At 55.4% G+C, this 13,321-nt stretch overlaps 1 protein-coding gene across 1 annotated transcript; it reads left to right on the plus strand.

Annotated features, from left to right (window-relative positions):
• Positions 1–1,214: 1,214 nt before the first annotated feature.
• Positions 1,215–11,738, plus strand: ANAPC2 (anaphase promoting complex subunit 2). Its single transcript, XM_027739445.2, has 13 exons — positions 1,215–1,628; positions 2,424–3,046; positions 3,619–3,751; positions 5,842–6,016; positions 6,166–6,285; positions 6,764–6,881; positions 6,971–7,152; positions 7,293–7,434; positions 8,194–8,269; positions 8,847–9,050; positions 9,249–9,378; positions 9,691–9,926; positions 11,242–11,738. The coding sequence occupies exons 1-13, from the start codon at positions 1,230–1,232 to the stop codon at positions 11,452–11,454; spliced, it is 2,751 nt and encodes a 916-aa protein (XP_027595246.2). The 5' UTR covers positions 1,215–1,229; the 3' UTR covers positions 11,455–11,738.
• Positions 11,739–13,321: the final 1,583 nt, after the last annotated feature.

Raw genomic sequence — 13,321 nt, forward strand, 5'->3', positions numbered from 1 at the left:
AAGAGGAGCTGACACAGAGTAGTTGATAACGTTCAAAAAGCAAATGGGAGAAGGAGGAGACAGCAGCTAATAGGGGTTTCCTTCTGGCCCAAACTGCCCTGTCACCAACAGAAGGAAAATTGCTACTTATCTGCAAGTAGTCTGGAAAGATCCTTTTCTAAAAATAAAAAGCTGGTGGGTGTGTAATGCAGAAGTGACTTCAGCTGTGATCCTTTATGTGGGATCAGGCAATCCCTGCCTGGCAGTTTACAAGTCCACAAACAGTGAAAGGGTAGAGCTGTCCCAGGAGCTGAAATGACAGCACCAGTCCACACTGTTTGCTCCTTCCCACCCTCTACTGCCCCAAAATTTTGACTCTTAATGACAGAAAGAGTGTCAGGGCAACAGCTCCATCAGCACTGTTGTTACCTGCATGAATTCATAGGCTTCTGGGTCAGTGTCCTGTCTCTGGTTTCCTCCTTTTCCCCAAACGACGGGTGTGAAAGGGTTGCTTTTAGGGGTCTGTTTCAAGGACCACTTTGATGTGTTACGACAATAAGATTTGCCCACAAACAACACCAAAACTAATCCCAATCCAACTCAACCCCCTTGTGACCAGGGTGTGTGTGCACGTCCCAGGCAGCAGCCGGGGCAGTTGATTCATCGAGGTGCTGCAGACAGACCTTCAGACAAAACCAGCTCCTGAGTTCACAGGATCACAGAACACCCTGAGCTGGAAGGGACTCACAGGGACCATCGAGTCCTGGCCCTGCACAGACACCCCAACAATCCCACCCTGTCCCTCAAGAGCGCTGTCCCAATGCTCATTGTGCTCTGGCAGCCTTGGGGCCTAAACCTCCCCTGACACAACATTAAGTTGGATATTAGGAGAAGGTTCTTCCCCCAGAGGGTGGTTGGGCACTGACCAGGCTCCCCAGGGCAGTGGGCACAGCCCCAAGGCTGCCAGAGTTCCAGGAGGGTTTGGATGATCCTCTGGGGCACAGGGTGGGATTGTTGGGGTGTCTGCGCTGGGCCAGGAGCTGGACTGGATGATCCCTGTGGGTCCCTTCCAGCTGGGCATATTCTGTGATTCTGGATTCCACGATCCCCTCGGGTTGCGGAGAGCAGAGATCGGTGCCGTCCCTCCGCTTCTCACGAGGATGTTACCCCGCAGCGGGGTCTCTGCCCGGCCCGGCACACCCCCCGTGCTGCCCCTCCGTACCTGCCCGGAGGCCGCCTCGGTCTCGGCGATGGTGCGGTCGATGTTGGCGCGGGCTGCCCGGAGCCCCGCCAGGCTCTCGCTGGTGTCGGCCAAGCGCCGGGCCAGCGCCGCCATCCGCGCCTGCAGCCGGGCCCGCTCCGCCTCCTCCGCCCGGATCCGCCCGCTCAGCTCGTCCCGCCGGGCGCGGAGCTCCGACAGCCCTGCGGGGCGGCACCGACCGTCACAAGGGCCCGGCCCGGCCCCCGGCCCTGCCCCGCCCGGCCCCGCTCACCCTGCCGCAGCGCCCGGCGCTGCCCCCGCAGCGCGGCCCCGGCCCCGCTCATCGCCGCTCCGCCCCTTCCTGCGGCCCGGCCCGGCCCGCATGGAGCTCTCGGCCGCCTGGCACACGCTCAGCACCGCGCTGGTGCCGCCCGCCGCCCTGGGGCTGGTGAGGGGGACCGGAGGGCCCTCAGGGGGCCCTGAGCTCCCTCGGCACCCACCCGGGGGGCTCCGGCCTCGGCCCCTCCCCGGCCGGGCCCCTCCGCCCCCGGGCCCGCGGGGCGGGCGGAGCCGCCGGGGCTGAGGGAGGAACGGCCCGAGCCGCCGGGGCTGAGGGAGGAACGGCCCGAGCCGCCGGGGTTGTGCGGGGGGAGAGGGGAAGGGGCGCCTGGGGTGTGCGGGTGGTGTCTCCCGGGGGCTGTCGGGGTCCCCGGGTCCAGCCGGCCCCTCTCCCCATCACCCCAGCCAGGAGAGGGATGTGCCCAAAGGGGCGCAGCTTCCCCGGGCCGAGCTGCTGATCTGCTCCGCTCGCTCCCCGAGGGAGCTGGCGTTGGCCAAGGAAGGGTTTTGCTCCAGAGCTTGGCCGTGAGGAAAGGTTTTACCTCAGTACCTGGCCGTAGAGAAGGGTTTTGCCCCACAGTGTGGCGTTTTCAGGCACCCAAGGGTGGCTTGCAGCATTCCCTCCAGGATGTGTGTCCTGCAGCAGCCACCAGCAGGGACAGCGATGGATGGATGGATGGATGGATGGATGGATGGATGGATGGATGGATGGATGGATGGATGGATGGATGGATGATGGATGGATGTGTGCGGGTGTGAGCCCTGGGAGGTGGGCGCTGGGCTTCCAGCAGTGGGCTGAGACCCTGTCAGGGGTCTGTCAGGGTCTCTGCTGTTTGGCAGCAGAGTCCGTGTGTGTGTTCCATCAGATGCTGAACTCAGTGTCCCCCTGCCCTTTCCTTTCCAGGCAGCCCCGAGGCCCGAGGCTGCGGGGCCGCTGCAGGATGCGGAGCTCCGGGCGGCCCTGGAGGTGCTGCAGTGCTATGACCTGCACTCGGTGGTGGAGGAGTGGTTCATCGAGGTGCTGCAGACAGACCTGCAGGCAAATATCGGCCCCGAGTTCTGGAAGTGTGTCATCCAGTATGAGAACGCGGCCGAGGAGCCCCAGTGTGCCGCGCTCCTCCTGGACGCCTTCAGTCGGCTCAAGAGCCGCCTGGAGCCCTACCTGAACAGCCTGGAGCTCCTGGAGGAGTGGACCAAGGCGGGCCTGCTCCTGGGCACAGGCGCTCAGACGCTGCGAGAGAAGGTCTACACCATGTTCAAGGCTATCCTGTTCTTCACCACGACCAAATCCTTCCAGGAAATGATCCAGCAGTTCTACAGCCGCACTTTCAGGATCTACATGCGGCAGTGGAAGAAGGGAGAGGATGGAACGACCGAGTGTGAGAGCAGCATGAGTGAGACCGAGCAGGAGAGCGACACGGAGGAGGGTGGGGGAGAGGGCTCGCTGTGCCCAGGCTGCAGCAGCAAGAGGGAGCAGTGCTGGTGCCCCGAAGCCATGGAGCAGTTTCAGCAGCTCAATGACATCCTGTACGTATGTCACGGGGTGGTGGCTGTCACTGGGAACAAGGGAGGGTCTGGATGGGGAGCAGCAGCAGGTTTACTGATCCCTGAGAACCCGAGGAGTTGTGTGTGAGGTCAGGCTGTGTCATGGTACTGGGTAGAGAACCTAACACAGCTGGTTTCCAACTGGTGGTTGAACTGGAGCAGATCTTTAGACAGAAAGTTCCTCTCCCTGATTATGAGAATATTTTACTCTTGCTCTGAGGCCCTCTGACCACAAAGAAACAAACTGGTGGAAGGCGTCCCTGCCTATGACAGGGGGTTGTACTAGATGATCTTAAGGTCCCTTTCTACCCCAACCTCTATGAAACTCTTCTAAAAAGCTTTTGATGGTGAGAGAAAAATGTTTGTAAGGAAGATTGGACAGCAGTAGTGTCATGTGTTACGTATTTAGTGCATCTCTGTGGGCTATCAGAGCATGTGAACCGAGGCCTCACCTGTGGAGTGTACAGGGGGGAAGGTGCCCTCAGGTTTTAGATTTTCTTCATTTGCTTGTACCTTTGCTCCCACACGCTCCTGATGGGTCACTGTGTCCGTAGGCGCCAGCTGAATTTGCTGGAGAGGGTGAGTGCTGATGCTGTCACCACCATCCTGCACAGGATGATCGAGGAGAGGATGGAGCAGCGGTGCCGGGGGGAGTACGAGCACTCCTTCCTCAATGAGTTCCAGGAGGTAAGGCAGGGCTGTGGGCAGCAAGGGCCCTTCCTTTGGAGATGTGCAGCTGCTGTTGGTTCAGCAGCTCAGGCTTAAAGCAGATTCCACCTGAAAACACCTGGTCCAGGGCTGTGAATTCCACCATCCCGGGCAGGAAAGGTGGTTTAAACTCTCCATTCTGATTTGCTGCTGGAGGGAAAGGTTTGCTCTGACCTGGTCAGAGTGGACAGTTGTATTTTACCTTGTCCACAGTAACGAGGGAATTTCTGTGGTTCCAGTTTACAAAATCCACAAGTACCACCTGGCCTGCAGAGGACCCTCCCTCTGTGTAGGTGAGCCCACAACTAGAATTTGTGTGGCTGTTTTCTGTCCCCTTCACAGTTCTCCTGTAAAATAGGAAGCGAGGATGAGAGAGGATACTCTGGTATTGATCTCACCAGTGGCCACAAGGACAGTTAAAATATTTCTTTGCAACTGCCCACTTGCTTTGCTGCCACTTAAACCAAATTTACGTGAGGCTGTTTACCACTATGACCTTAAAATAAAATTCTCTGGGTTATGGCTCTTCCAGGACACAGTCCTGTGCTCTGTGTCCCTCAGTCATGACCTTGCCTTTGCCTGTGTCAGAGAACAAGGTGTGCAGCCAGGTTGCCATACAGGCTAGACCGTGGTGGTTGCCCTGGTTCCCTCACTGTTTGCCTGGCCCACTGTTTTTGTTGCCTGCAAACACTTTCTTTACTGCACCTCGTATGAAATGCTTTTGGATGAGCTGGAGATTGTTTAAGGATATTTTAAGGGCATCAGACAAAGTGCAGCACTCTGCTCATCAGATATTGCAGAAGGTCCCCTTGCTCCCACCTCTTCAGAAGGGCCAGTGTGTTTGGCCACAGAATATTGGAGCGTGTCAGAATTAGGAAGAGACAATTTTAAGAAAAAATGAAAGCACAAGCCTGGAAATGTAAAGGTAAAATAGGAGAAGTCTGAGAAACAGGTTGCTCTGAAAGTACAGGTGCTGAGGGCAAAACCCCTTTGCAGACACAGCAGCAGCTGCCTGGAGTGTCAGTTTGCAATCAGGCTGTAACAGGAGCACTTGGAGAAGATAAACCACGGGAAGAATGGGTTGGTTTGATAGTAATTCCTTAACATCGAGTTGTTTTTTTCAGTTATAGTCCCATCCTTCTGTCCTTTAGGAGAATTCTTTATCAGCTTCTCCACAGTTGTGCCCAGGTCGATGCCCAGGTGTTGGCAGTTCTCAGGTTCATCCTGCCTTGTCACTGGCAGAACTTGTGCATTCCTTCAGTGTTTCCTCAGTTGAGTAGATAATTAAAAATGAGCACCAGCAAAACAGACCTTGACTTAGCATTTTTCTTTCAGGCTGTCGGAATCTGCTTATTAAAAAAATATTAATATCTATTAGCTGTTAATACTCAAATACTATCCCAGGAAGTACCATATATTTGCCACCATAATGGGAAAAAACCACATTTCTGGGTATTGTAGTTGAACACCTTTGAAATTTGACAATTACACATTTCTCTGTAGAAAATTAAATCTCAAATATAAAAAGATAACCTTCTGATGCTTTCTGTTCAGGTTTTTATTTTATTATTCAGTGACTAGGCTGGTGTTTGAGGTTTCAAGTGCCTGAGTTTGGCTGGGTGTCTGTGAGCCCTTGGGATGGCTTGTTTGCTTTTCATTGATTTCAGGAACCATCGAAATTTTGGGCCAAGGGTGCTGTGATGGGCAACTTGTTAAACTTCTCATGAATGGGATAGTTCTGCAAATACAGAATGGGATGGAATTCTGCAAGAATGGAATAGTCTGCAAGTTTTGGAATATACCCTGTCCTTTTTGGAGCCCAGAGCCTGTGCACAGTCCTCAGTCACCCCTTGTCTTCTCACACACACCTGCACAGTCCATATCCTGGATTTTTAGTTGAAGTCCCAGTTATTTCAGCTGGGCTTTCTCCAGCTCTAACCCAGGCTGGGATAGATTTGGAGAGCATCTGAGGGTGATGCTGTCCTTGTTCCTGCTGGCTGTGTTGGCTGCCTCGAGTGGGTTAAGTGTGGGACATGTGTTCACACGTGTGTCTCCCTCTCCTCGTGCAGTGGATTGAGAAGGTGATTGGCTGGCTCAGCAGGGTGTTCCTGCAGGACGGGCCCTTGGCACGCTCCTCCCCAGAAGCCAGCAGCACCCTGAAACGCTGGAGGTGCCACGTCCAGAGGTTCTTCTACCGCATCTACGCCAGCATGCGCATCGAGGAGCTCTTCAGCATCATCCGAGGTAGGGTGGCCCAGCCAGTGCTCATTCACCCTTGGGCTGGGCCTGGGTGGATGATAGACCTGTCTGCACTCCCTGAGGGGCCACACTGCCTCCTCCTCGTGCCTCCCCTCGGAGCGTGGCCCTGCTCCTGCTCACTGCTGGCTTTGCAGATTTCCCGGAGTCGAAGCCGGCTGTGGAGGACCTCAAGTTCTGCCTGGAAAGGACTAACCAGAGGCAGCAGCTGCTCAGCTCTCTGAAAAGTGCTCTGGAAATGCGACTTCTGCATCCTGGTGGGTTTGACATCCCTGCCTGTGTCTTGACCCTGTGGGGAGCCTGGGCATGAGCAGGGATCCACTGGGAGCCAGTCTGGTTTCCTGTTTGGTGGCGAGAGGCAGTCGCTGTGCCCATGGCACGCTCTCCGTGTTCCAATGGGCATGGGCAGCAGCAGCTCATTGTATCCCAGCCCCTTTTGGCCTAAGTTTTACAGTATGGTCAGGAGCTGAGCTAGAAGTTTAACTTTGGTCCAGGTGGGCAAAGGCTTCTTTGCTGTGTGTGGTCTGAGTTCCTGACACCGTGTCAGGGCTCAGCTCTGAGCTCCATTCATGGTTGGATCTGTTTTCTCAGACATTCTCGGATCTCTCCTGTTGCCTGGGGCAGCAGGGCAGGAATGCTTTCTCCTCTGACACCACAGGTCAAACAGAGGGTTTGGACCATCCAAGCCCTTAGTCTGTGCTTCAAGGCTCTGACTCCCTCTGCTCTCCTCTCTAGGAGTCAACACATCTGACATCATCACTCTCTATATCTCGGCCATCAAGGCCTTGCGGGAGCTGGATCCTTCCATGGTTATCCTGGAGGTTGCCTGTGAGCCCATCAGGAAGTACCTGAGGTAAGAGGCGTGCTGGGCAGTCTGACACACCCCCGTTCCCTCCCCTCCCTCCCTCCCTTCACTTGCTCCGTGTCTCTTGCCCTTGGCAGGACTCGGGATGACACGGTGCGCCAGATCGTGGCCGGTCTCACCGGGGACGCTGAGGGCTCCGGTGACCTGGCAAACGAGCTCTCCAAAGCTGACCCAGTGACCCTGGAGAACGGCCAGGAGAGTGATGATGACATCTCAGAGCCAGGGGACTGGGTTCCTGACCCGGTTGATGCAGATCCAGGTGTGATGCCAAGCCCAGGAGTCCGGGCAGCCTGGGGGGCTGAATTCAGAGGGCCAGCTCATTTGCTGGTCCTCTGCAGCTGAGCTGGGCTGGGGCAGGTCTCTGTTAATCTCCCACTGTTGTCTGCTGGATTCCAATAGGAAAATCGAGCTCCAAGCGTCGTTCCTCAGACATCATCAGCCTGCTGGTGAGCATCTATGGCAGCAAGGACCTGTTCATCAACGAGTACCGCACGCTTCTGGCCGACCGGCTGCTGCATCAGTTCAACTACAGTGCTGAGAGGTGAGGCCTCACTGCCCACCCCCAGGGCTTCTCATGGGAAAGTCACCTGGGTTTTCTTCTGTCTGCTGTCCGAAGGATAACACCTTCAGACCTCAGTCCTGTCAATGGCTCTTTGTGGAGCCAGGAATGTCTTTGGCCATTTCTTTTGCAGCTCTGTGTCTAGAATTCCATGTGCTCACCTCTTCTCAGGCTGCTTCCTGCCCAGTCCTGCCCTTGGCTTGTGCTAATGCAGCAGTGTGTAGGAAATTGGAGGCACACACACCCTCTTAGCTCCATCCCACGTGTTGTGGTGGCCCTCCCAAATGGAAGGGATGGGAAGGTCTGTGTTTCTGAAACACGGGGAGTTCCACCCGAACATGAGCAAGAACTTCTTTACTGTGAGGTGACTGAGCACTGGAATAGGCTGCAGAGAGAGTGTGGGGTCTCCATCCCTGCAGATATACCAAATCCATCTGGACACAGTCCTAAGTGACTGCTCCAGGTGACCCTGCTTGAGCAGCAAGGTCAGACTGGGTGACCTTCCATCCTGAACCATTCTGGGATTCGGTCTTCAAAAAGCTGCTGGCCTAGAAGAGGTGCCTTTCCTCACTTGGGTCCTGGGAGCCATCCTGGTCCGATAATGTGCCTTGCAAGGCTTCCTAGGAACAAGCACCCTTGTGCCAGGGACCCCCTTTTTTTGGCTGTGTGGCAAGGGGTGGAGGCCAAGCCAGGCTCGTCCGTCCCAGGGACCTGTGTCTGACCTGCTGTGTCTCTTGCCAGGGAAATCCGCAACGTGGAGCTGCTGAAGCTGCGGTTTGGTGAAGCTCAGATGCACTTTTGTGAAGTCATGTTAAAAGTAACTTCCTTTTTTATTTTTAAATTCAAGTCCAGGGTGTTCGAGCCCATTGGGGAAGAGGAGGGACTTGAGGAGTGTCACAAAAAGGGTCTTTTAGGAAAGTGGGGGCCTCAGAAAGCCAGTGAGGGGGCTCATTTGTGACAGGCAGAAGTGCTTTGAAATCATGTCTGGTTTTTAAGCTCTGTGGGTTGGATTGTCGACTCTGGGCAATGGTTGCTCTGGTGCTGTTGTCTCTCCTGCCCTTCCTGCAGTAGAGTATCCTGGCATTGAAGAGTTGGGCTCTTCCAGCTTCTCTGGGGTTGGGACTCTGGAATTTGATTCTCTTGGAGCAGTGTAGGAAGAACACAGGTCAGGAGGGACTCCAGTGAAGGCTTGTGAGGAGTTGTGAGCCCTCCCTCAAATGTTTCTGAGTGTGTAGCCTCGTAGTCTTTCTGGTAGACACCCGTGATCATGCCCTTTCCAGTTTCCCCCCTGTCACTTGCGCACAACGCTATTCCCCTTGTTTAAGCTTCTTCACTAAGGATTAGCAATGACTTGGAAGAGAAGGAGCCACCTCAGGTTCCTCTGGCTGTTCCAGGACATGGCTGACTCGCGGCGCATCAATGCCAACATTCGGGATGAGGAGGAGAAGCTCCCGGAGGAGGAGAGGCCCCCGTTCAGCCTCGTCGCCGTTATCCTGTCCAGTGAGTTCTGGCCACCGCTGAAAGAGGAGAAGCTGGAACTTCCAGAGCAGATCAAGGAAGCCATGGAAGCCTATTCCAAGAAGTATGAGAAGTTAAAGGTGAGGCCACCTTAACCCTCCTTTAAAAAGCTGGTCAGATTTTGTTACATAGTGTGGTTTTTGCAAAGTCCCCTTTGTCATCCTCTGGACTGTAGCTGTTAGTTTGCCCACGCTGTTACAGTGACATTCACAGTAACCCAGCACTTAGTGGTTCCTCCTGGGAGATCTACTGTGAATGGCTGCTTCCCCCTTTTCCAGGCCATGAGGACCCTGAACTGGAAGTACCACCTGGGGCTGGTGAGCCTGGATGTGGAGCTGGCTGACCGCACCCTGTCCCTCTCCGTCTCTCCCGTTCACGCCGCCATCATTCTGCACTTCCAGACCAGGAGTGAGTGCTGTGCCACCCTGTCTGTGTGCTTCCTTGGGTGGGAAGGCCACGTTCCTCGGGTGGCTGAAGGCTCTGAGAGCCCTGGCAGCAGGACCCAGACTTGGTCCATGGGCTTGGATCTAGCCCAGGGCTCAGCCAGGTCTCCGTCACCCCTCAGGGCTGCAGCTCCTCACCCTTCTGCTTTGGGCAGTGGCTGCACACAGCTGCTTGTTCCTGCCAGTGCCTCCCCAGCCTCTGACCCAGTCCTGGCATGCTGGGGCGTGGGCAGGTGTCCTGTTCTCTTCTCCTCTCTGATCTCTGTGGTCTCTGCAGGCACCTGGACGCTGACAGAGCTGAGTGAGGTGCTCAAGGTGCCCGTGACGTCGCTGAAGCGCAAGATGACGCTGTGGCTGCAGCAGGGTGTCCTGAGGGAAGAGCCTGAGGGCACCTTCACTGTGATTGAGGAGGAGCAGAAGGACCAGGTGGAGAAGGTCGTTCTGATCGACAGTGACGAGGAGGGGGACTCTGCCATGGCCTCACAGGCCGACCAGAAGGAGGAGGAGCTGCAGGTACCTGGCCCTGTGTCTCGGCTGCTTGTGGAGCTGATGGGATGATGCAAAGTCCTGTTTGATATCTTTATTCAGTCCTGTTTAATATCTTTATTGATGATCTGGATGAGGGGATCGAGTCTACCCATAGACTCGATCTTGCAGATGACACCAAGTTGGAGCACAAGTGCTGTGAGGAGAGGCTGAGGGAGCTGGGGGGGCTCAGCCTGGACAGGGGGAGGCTCAGGGGAGACCTTCTCACTCTCTGCAACTCCCTGCCAGGAGGGGGGAGCCGGGGGGGTCGGGCTCTGCTGCCAGGAACCAGCAGCAGGACAAGAGGGCAGAGCCTTGAGCTGCCCCAGGGCAGGTTTAGGTTGGCCATTGGGCAGAAGTTGTTTGCAGAGAGAGGGATCAGCCCTTGGAATGGGCTGCCCAGGGAGGGGGGGGAGTCCCCGTCCCTGGAGGGGTTTGAGCAGAGCCTGGATGTGGCATCAGTGCCATGGTCTGGGTGACAAGGTGGGGTTGGGTCACAGGTTGGACTCCATGATCTCAGAGGTCTTTTCCAACCCGGTTGATTCTGGGATTCTGTGAAATATCCTGTAGGTTTGGGTTTGGGGAGTCTGACTTAAGATGATGGATTCAATTTGCACTTTGGATTTGCATTTTCCACTGCAAGTGGCTGAGTCCAGCCATGAGGGTTTGGGTTTTGAAGTGGGCATCCTTGGTTAAGGTTCACTGGTGCTGGATTGCAGCCTTCCCTCCAGACAAGTGTCTGGCTGCTGAGTCAGGGAACTACTTGGACATCTCTAGGTTTCTTTTTTTTCAGTTTAAAAAAAGAAAAAATCTGAGACATGATTTCATATTTGCAAATGGTCATAACTTGTTTGGATGCACCCCAGCACTTCTGGCTGCCCAAAAGGCTTACCCAGCACTAACAGCTGGATCTCTGCCTTCTCTGTGTTGTGGTTCCTGGACACTTCCAGTGCCTTTCCTGCCTGTGAGTCATGTTTAGTGTGTTGTGCAAGACTGGGGTGTCATACTGGTGTTCATCCACGGAGGGTCATGCTTGTGCTGCACGTCAGATCCTGCTTTACAGGATCACAGAGTCATCGAGGTTGGAAGAAACCTTCAGGATCATCTAGTCCAGCTTTCTAGCTGTGTGTCCTTGGATATCCGAGTTGCTGTTCTTGGATATTCCCTGTTTAAAGACCACATGCTCATGGCTGAAGGCAGAACTTCCTGCCAGCTACAGCCCTGCCCTGCCTTTGGGATATGGGATATTTGCTTCACGGTGGAGGTGTCTGTGTGACTCACTGTTGCTTGTGTCCCTCTGCAGCTGTTCTGGACGTACATCCAGGCCATGCTGACCAATCTGGAGAGCCTGTCCCTGGAGAGGATTCACAGCATGCTGAAGATGTTTGTGATGACAGGCCCCGTGGTGACCGAGATCGATATCCAGGAGCTGCAGGGTTTCCTCCAGAAGAAGGTCCGGGACCAGCAGCTCATCTTCTCAGGAGGGGTCTATCGCCTGCCCAAGAACTGCAACTAGACTGGCAGTGTCCCTGCTGCCCCCTCACCACCCCTGCCCTGTGCCTGTGCTCCACTCTGGAGTGTCACCAGAGTGTCATCAGCTCTTGTTGTGCTGCTGGGGGGTTTCTGTGTTCTGGGGGTTTGCTGTGCCCCCTTCCCCACACGGGTGTCGTTTTCCACAGCAGCAGCCTGGGCTGTGCACCCCACAACCTGTGGGCCTGCTCCCCACATTCCTTCCTGTTGAATGTCAGTGCCTGGGCCCACTTCACTGGTTAATAAAGAACAGCAGTCTTCTTTTTCCAACTGTGCCAATTCTTTGCTTCCCTCTTGGCATCAGCCAAAGGCAGGCAGGAAACTCCCCAGTCTGCTGGGCACCAGCTCCCTTTCCTTGGGTCTCCATCTGCAGCCCCAGGAGGTTTTGGGAGGGGGCTGTTGGCTCCAGCTGCTGTCTGGGGCTCTGTGTGTGGCTAAAGCAGTGTCTTGCAGCCGGGTATGATGAGCAAGACCCTGCCCAAAAGCAAGTGTTGGTGCTGTCTCCTCTGGCTGAGGGAGTGAGGACAACTCCAGGGTCCCCTTGTCTGGGACTCCTAAATTGTGTGGAATAGTTTTATTGTGGGATGAAGAATGCTTCAGAGGGATGAGATGGAGCAGTTCTTCAGGGCAAGCTGGTTAGTCCTGGACAAAAGTAAGTGGCTTATCCAGGCACTGGCAGGATTGCTCTGCCATGGCACGGATACCTGTGTGTCTCCCAGCACCATGGAGCTGCCCTGGGGCACATCCTCCTGGTGAGCTTCAGAGTTGCACCACTGAGACTCACGAGGCAGTTGGATGGGATAATCCCTGAGCTCCTGGTTAAACATCCTGCCCCCCACCCGGGTATGGAGCTGTGGGTTTCAGGACTGTATTCCAACCCCACTCCGTAGTGTTGGGGCTTCCTCAGTCCTGAGTTTTGCTCATCAGGAGGAATGTGCTGGAGAAATCTGGCTTTTACTAAAAATTTGCTTTCTGTGAAGCCAACAACGAGTTTCCACAGCCCAAGGGGTCTGTCCTCTCCCGTGCTGAATCTTCTGTCCCAGCCTGTGGGCGCTGCAGCAGCTGGAACTGAGATACCACAGTGAAAACAAGGGAGCAGCCTGGGAGCCTGGCCTTGCATCCAGGGACTTGTGGAATGTAGAATTAGCCTGTATTTAGCCTTCAACCTTGTTTTTCGGTGCCTAAAGGCCCACAGGTCCCACCCTGTGGACACCCTTCCTGCAGCCACAGGCAGTGGGGTACAGCACTTCTCTCCCCCTTGGGCACGTTGCTGTTTTCTCCTACGTGGGGATCAGCTGTTTTTGTTCCCTGGTGGCACTTTGGCCCAGGCTGGTGGGGGGATGGCACTGGGAACTCTGCCATGTTCTGTTGTGAAGGTTAAAATGTTCCTTGTGCTGAAGGAGATCTGGTAATAACTGAATGAACCCCAGTCTGTGAACAGGGGGGATGTAACTCCAAGAAAGATAAAGAGCGGGGAAGGGATGGACATCCCTGCCCGAGGAGCCCCACGGGCCCCTGGTAGGACACTGGATGTCATTTGAGGTTGGGTGGGGTGTCCAGGACACATCACTGGCCCCATCATCGCTGTGCCCAGCCTGGGATGGGGCTGGGCCATCCCTGGGACACACATTTTGGGGACCACATGTGGAACCGCAGCTGCTTTAACCCCAGGCAGCTCCTGCTGCCTGCTCGGAGCTCCTGCAGCAGGTCCTGGTGGGCTTTCCCTTGCAGAAAACACCTCATGGGGACTTCACATTCCCTCAGGCTCCTCATGCCCTCGCTCAGCTCTTGCTCAGACTCTCACCCACCACTGAATAAACCCCAGCAGCCACAAGTGCCCGGGCTCCATCCGA

Source organism: Pipra filicauda, unplaced genomic scaffold (assembly GCF_003945595.2).
Source record: "Pipra filicauda isolate LSUMZ 115617 unplaced genomic scaffold, ASM394559v2 scaffold609_size223957_pilon, whole genome shotgun sequence".
In the NCBI taxonomy this organism is placed as follows: Eukaryota; Metazoa; Chordata; class Aves; order Passeriformes; family Pipridae; genus Pipra; species Pipra filicauda.

What these genes read in the sequence shown, in the direction of transcription:
- ANAPC2 (XM_027739445.2), top strand. Translation starts at nt 1,230, where the DNA reads ATGGTGCGGTCGATGTTGGCGCGGGCTGCCCGGAGCCCCGCCAGGCTC. An exon ending in CCCGGTTGATGCAGATCCAG is followed by an intron (nt 7,153 to 7,292) that starts GTGTGATGCCAA and finishes GGATTCCAATAG; the next exon opens with GAAAATCGAGCTCCAAGCGT. An exon ending in TCTGCACTTCCAGACCAGGA is followed by an intron (nt 9,379 to 9,690) that starts GTGAGTGCTGTG and finishes TGGTCTCTGCAG; the next exon opens with GCACCTGGACGCTGACAGAG.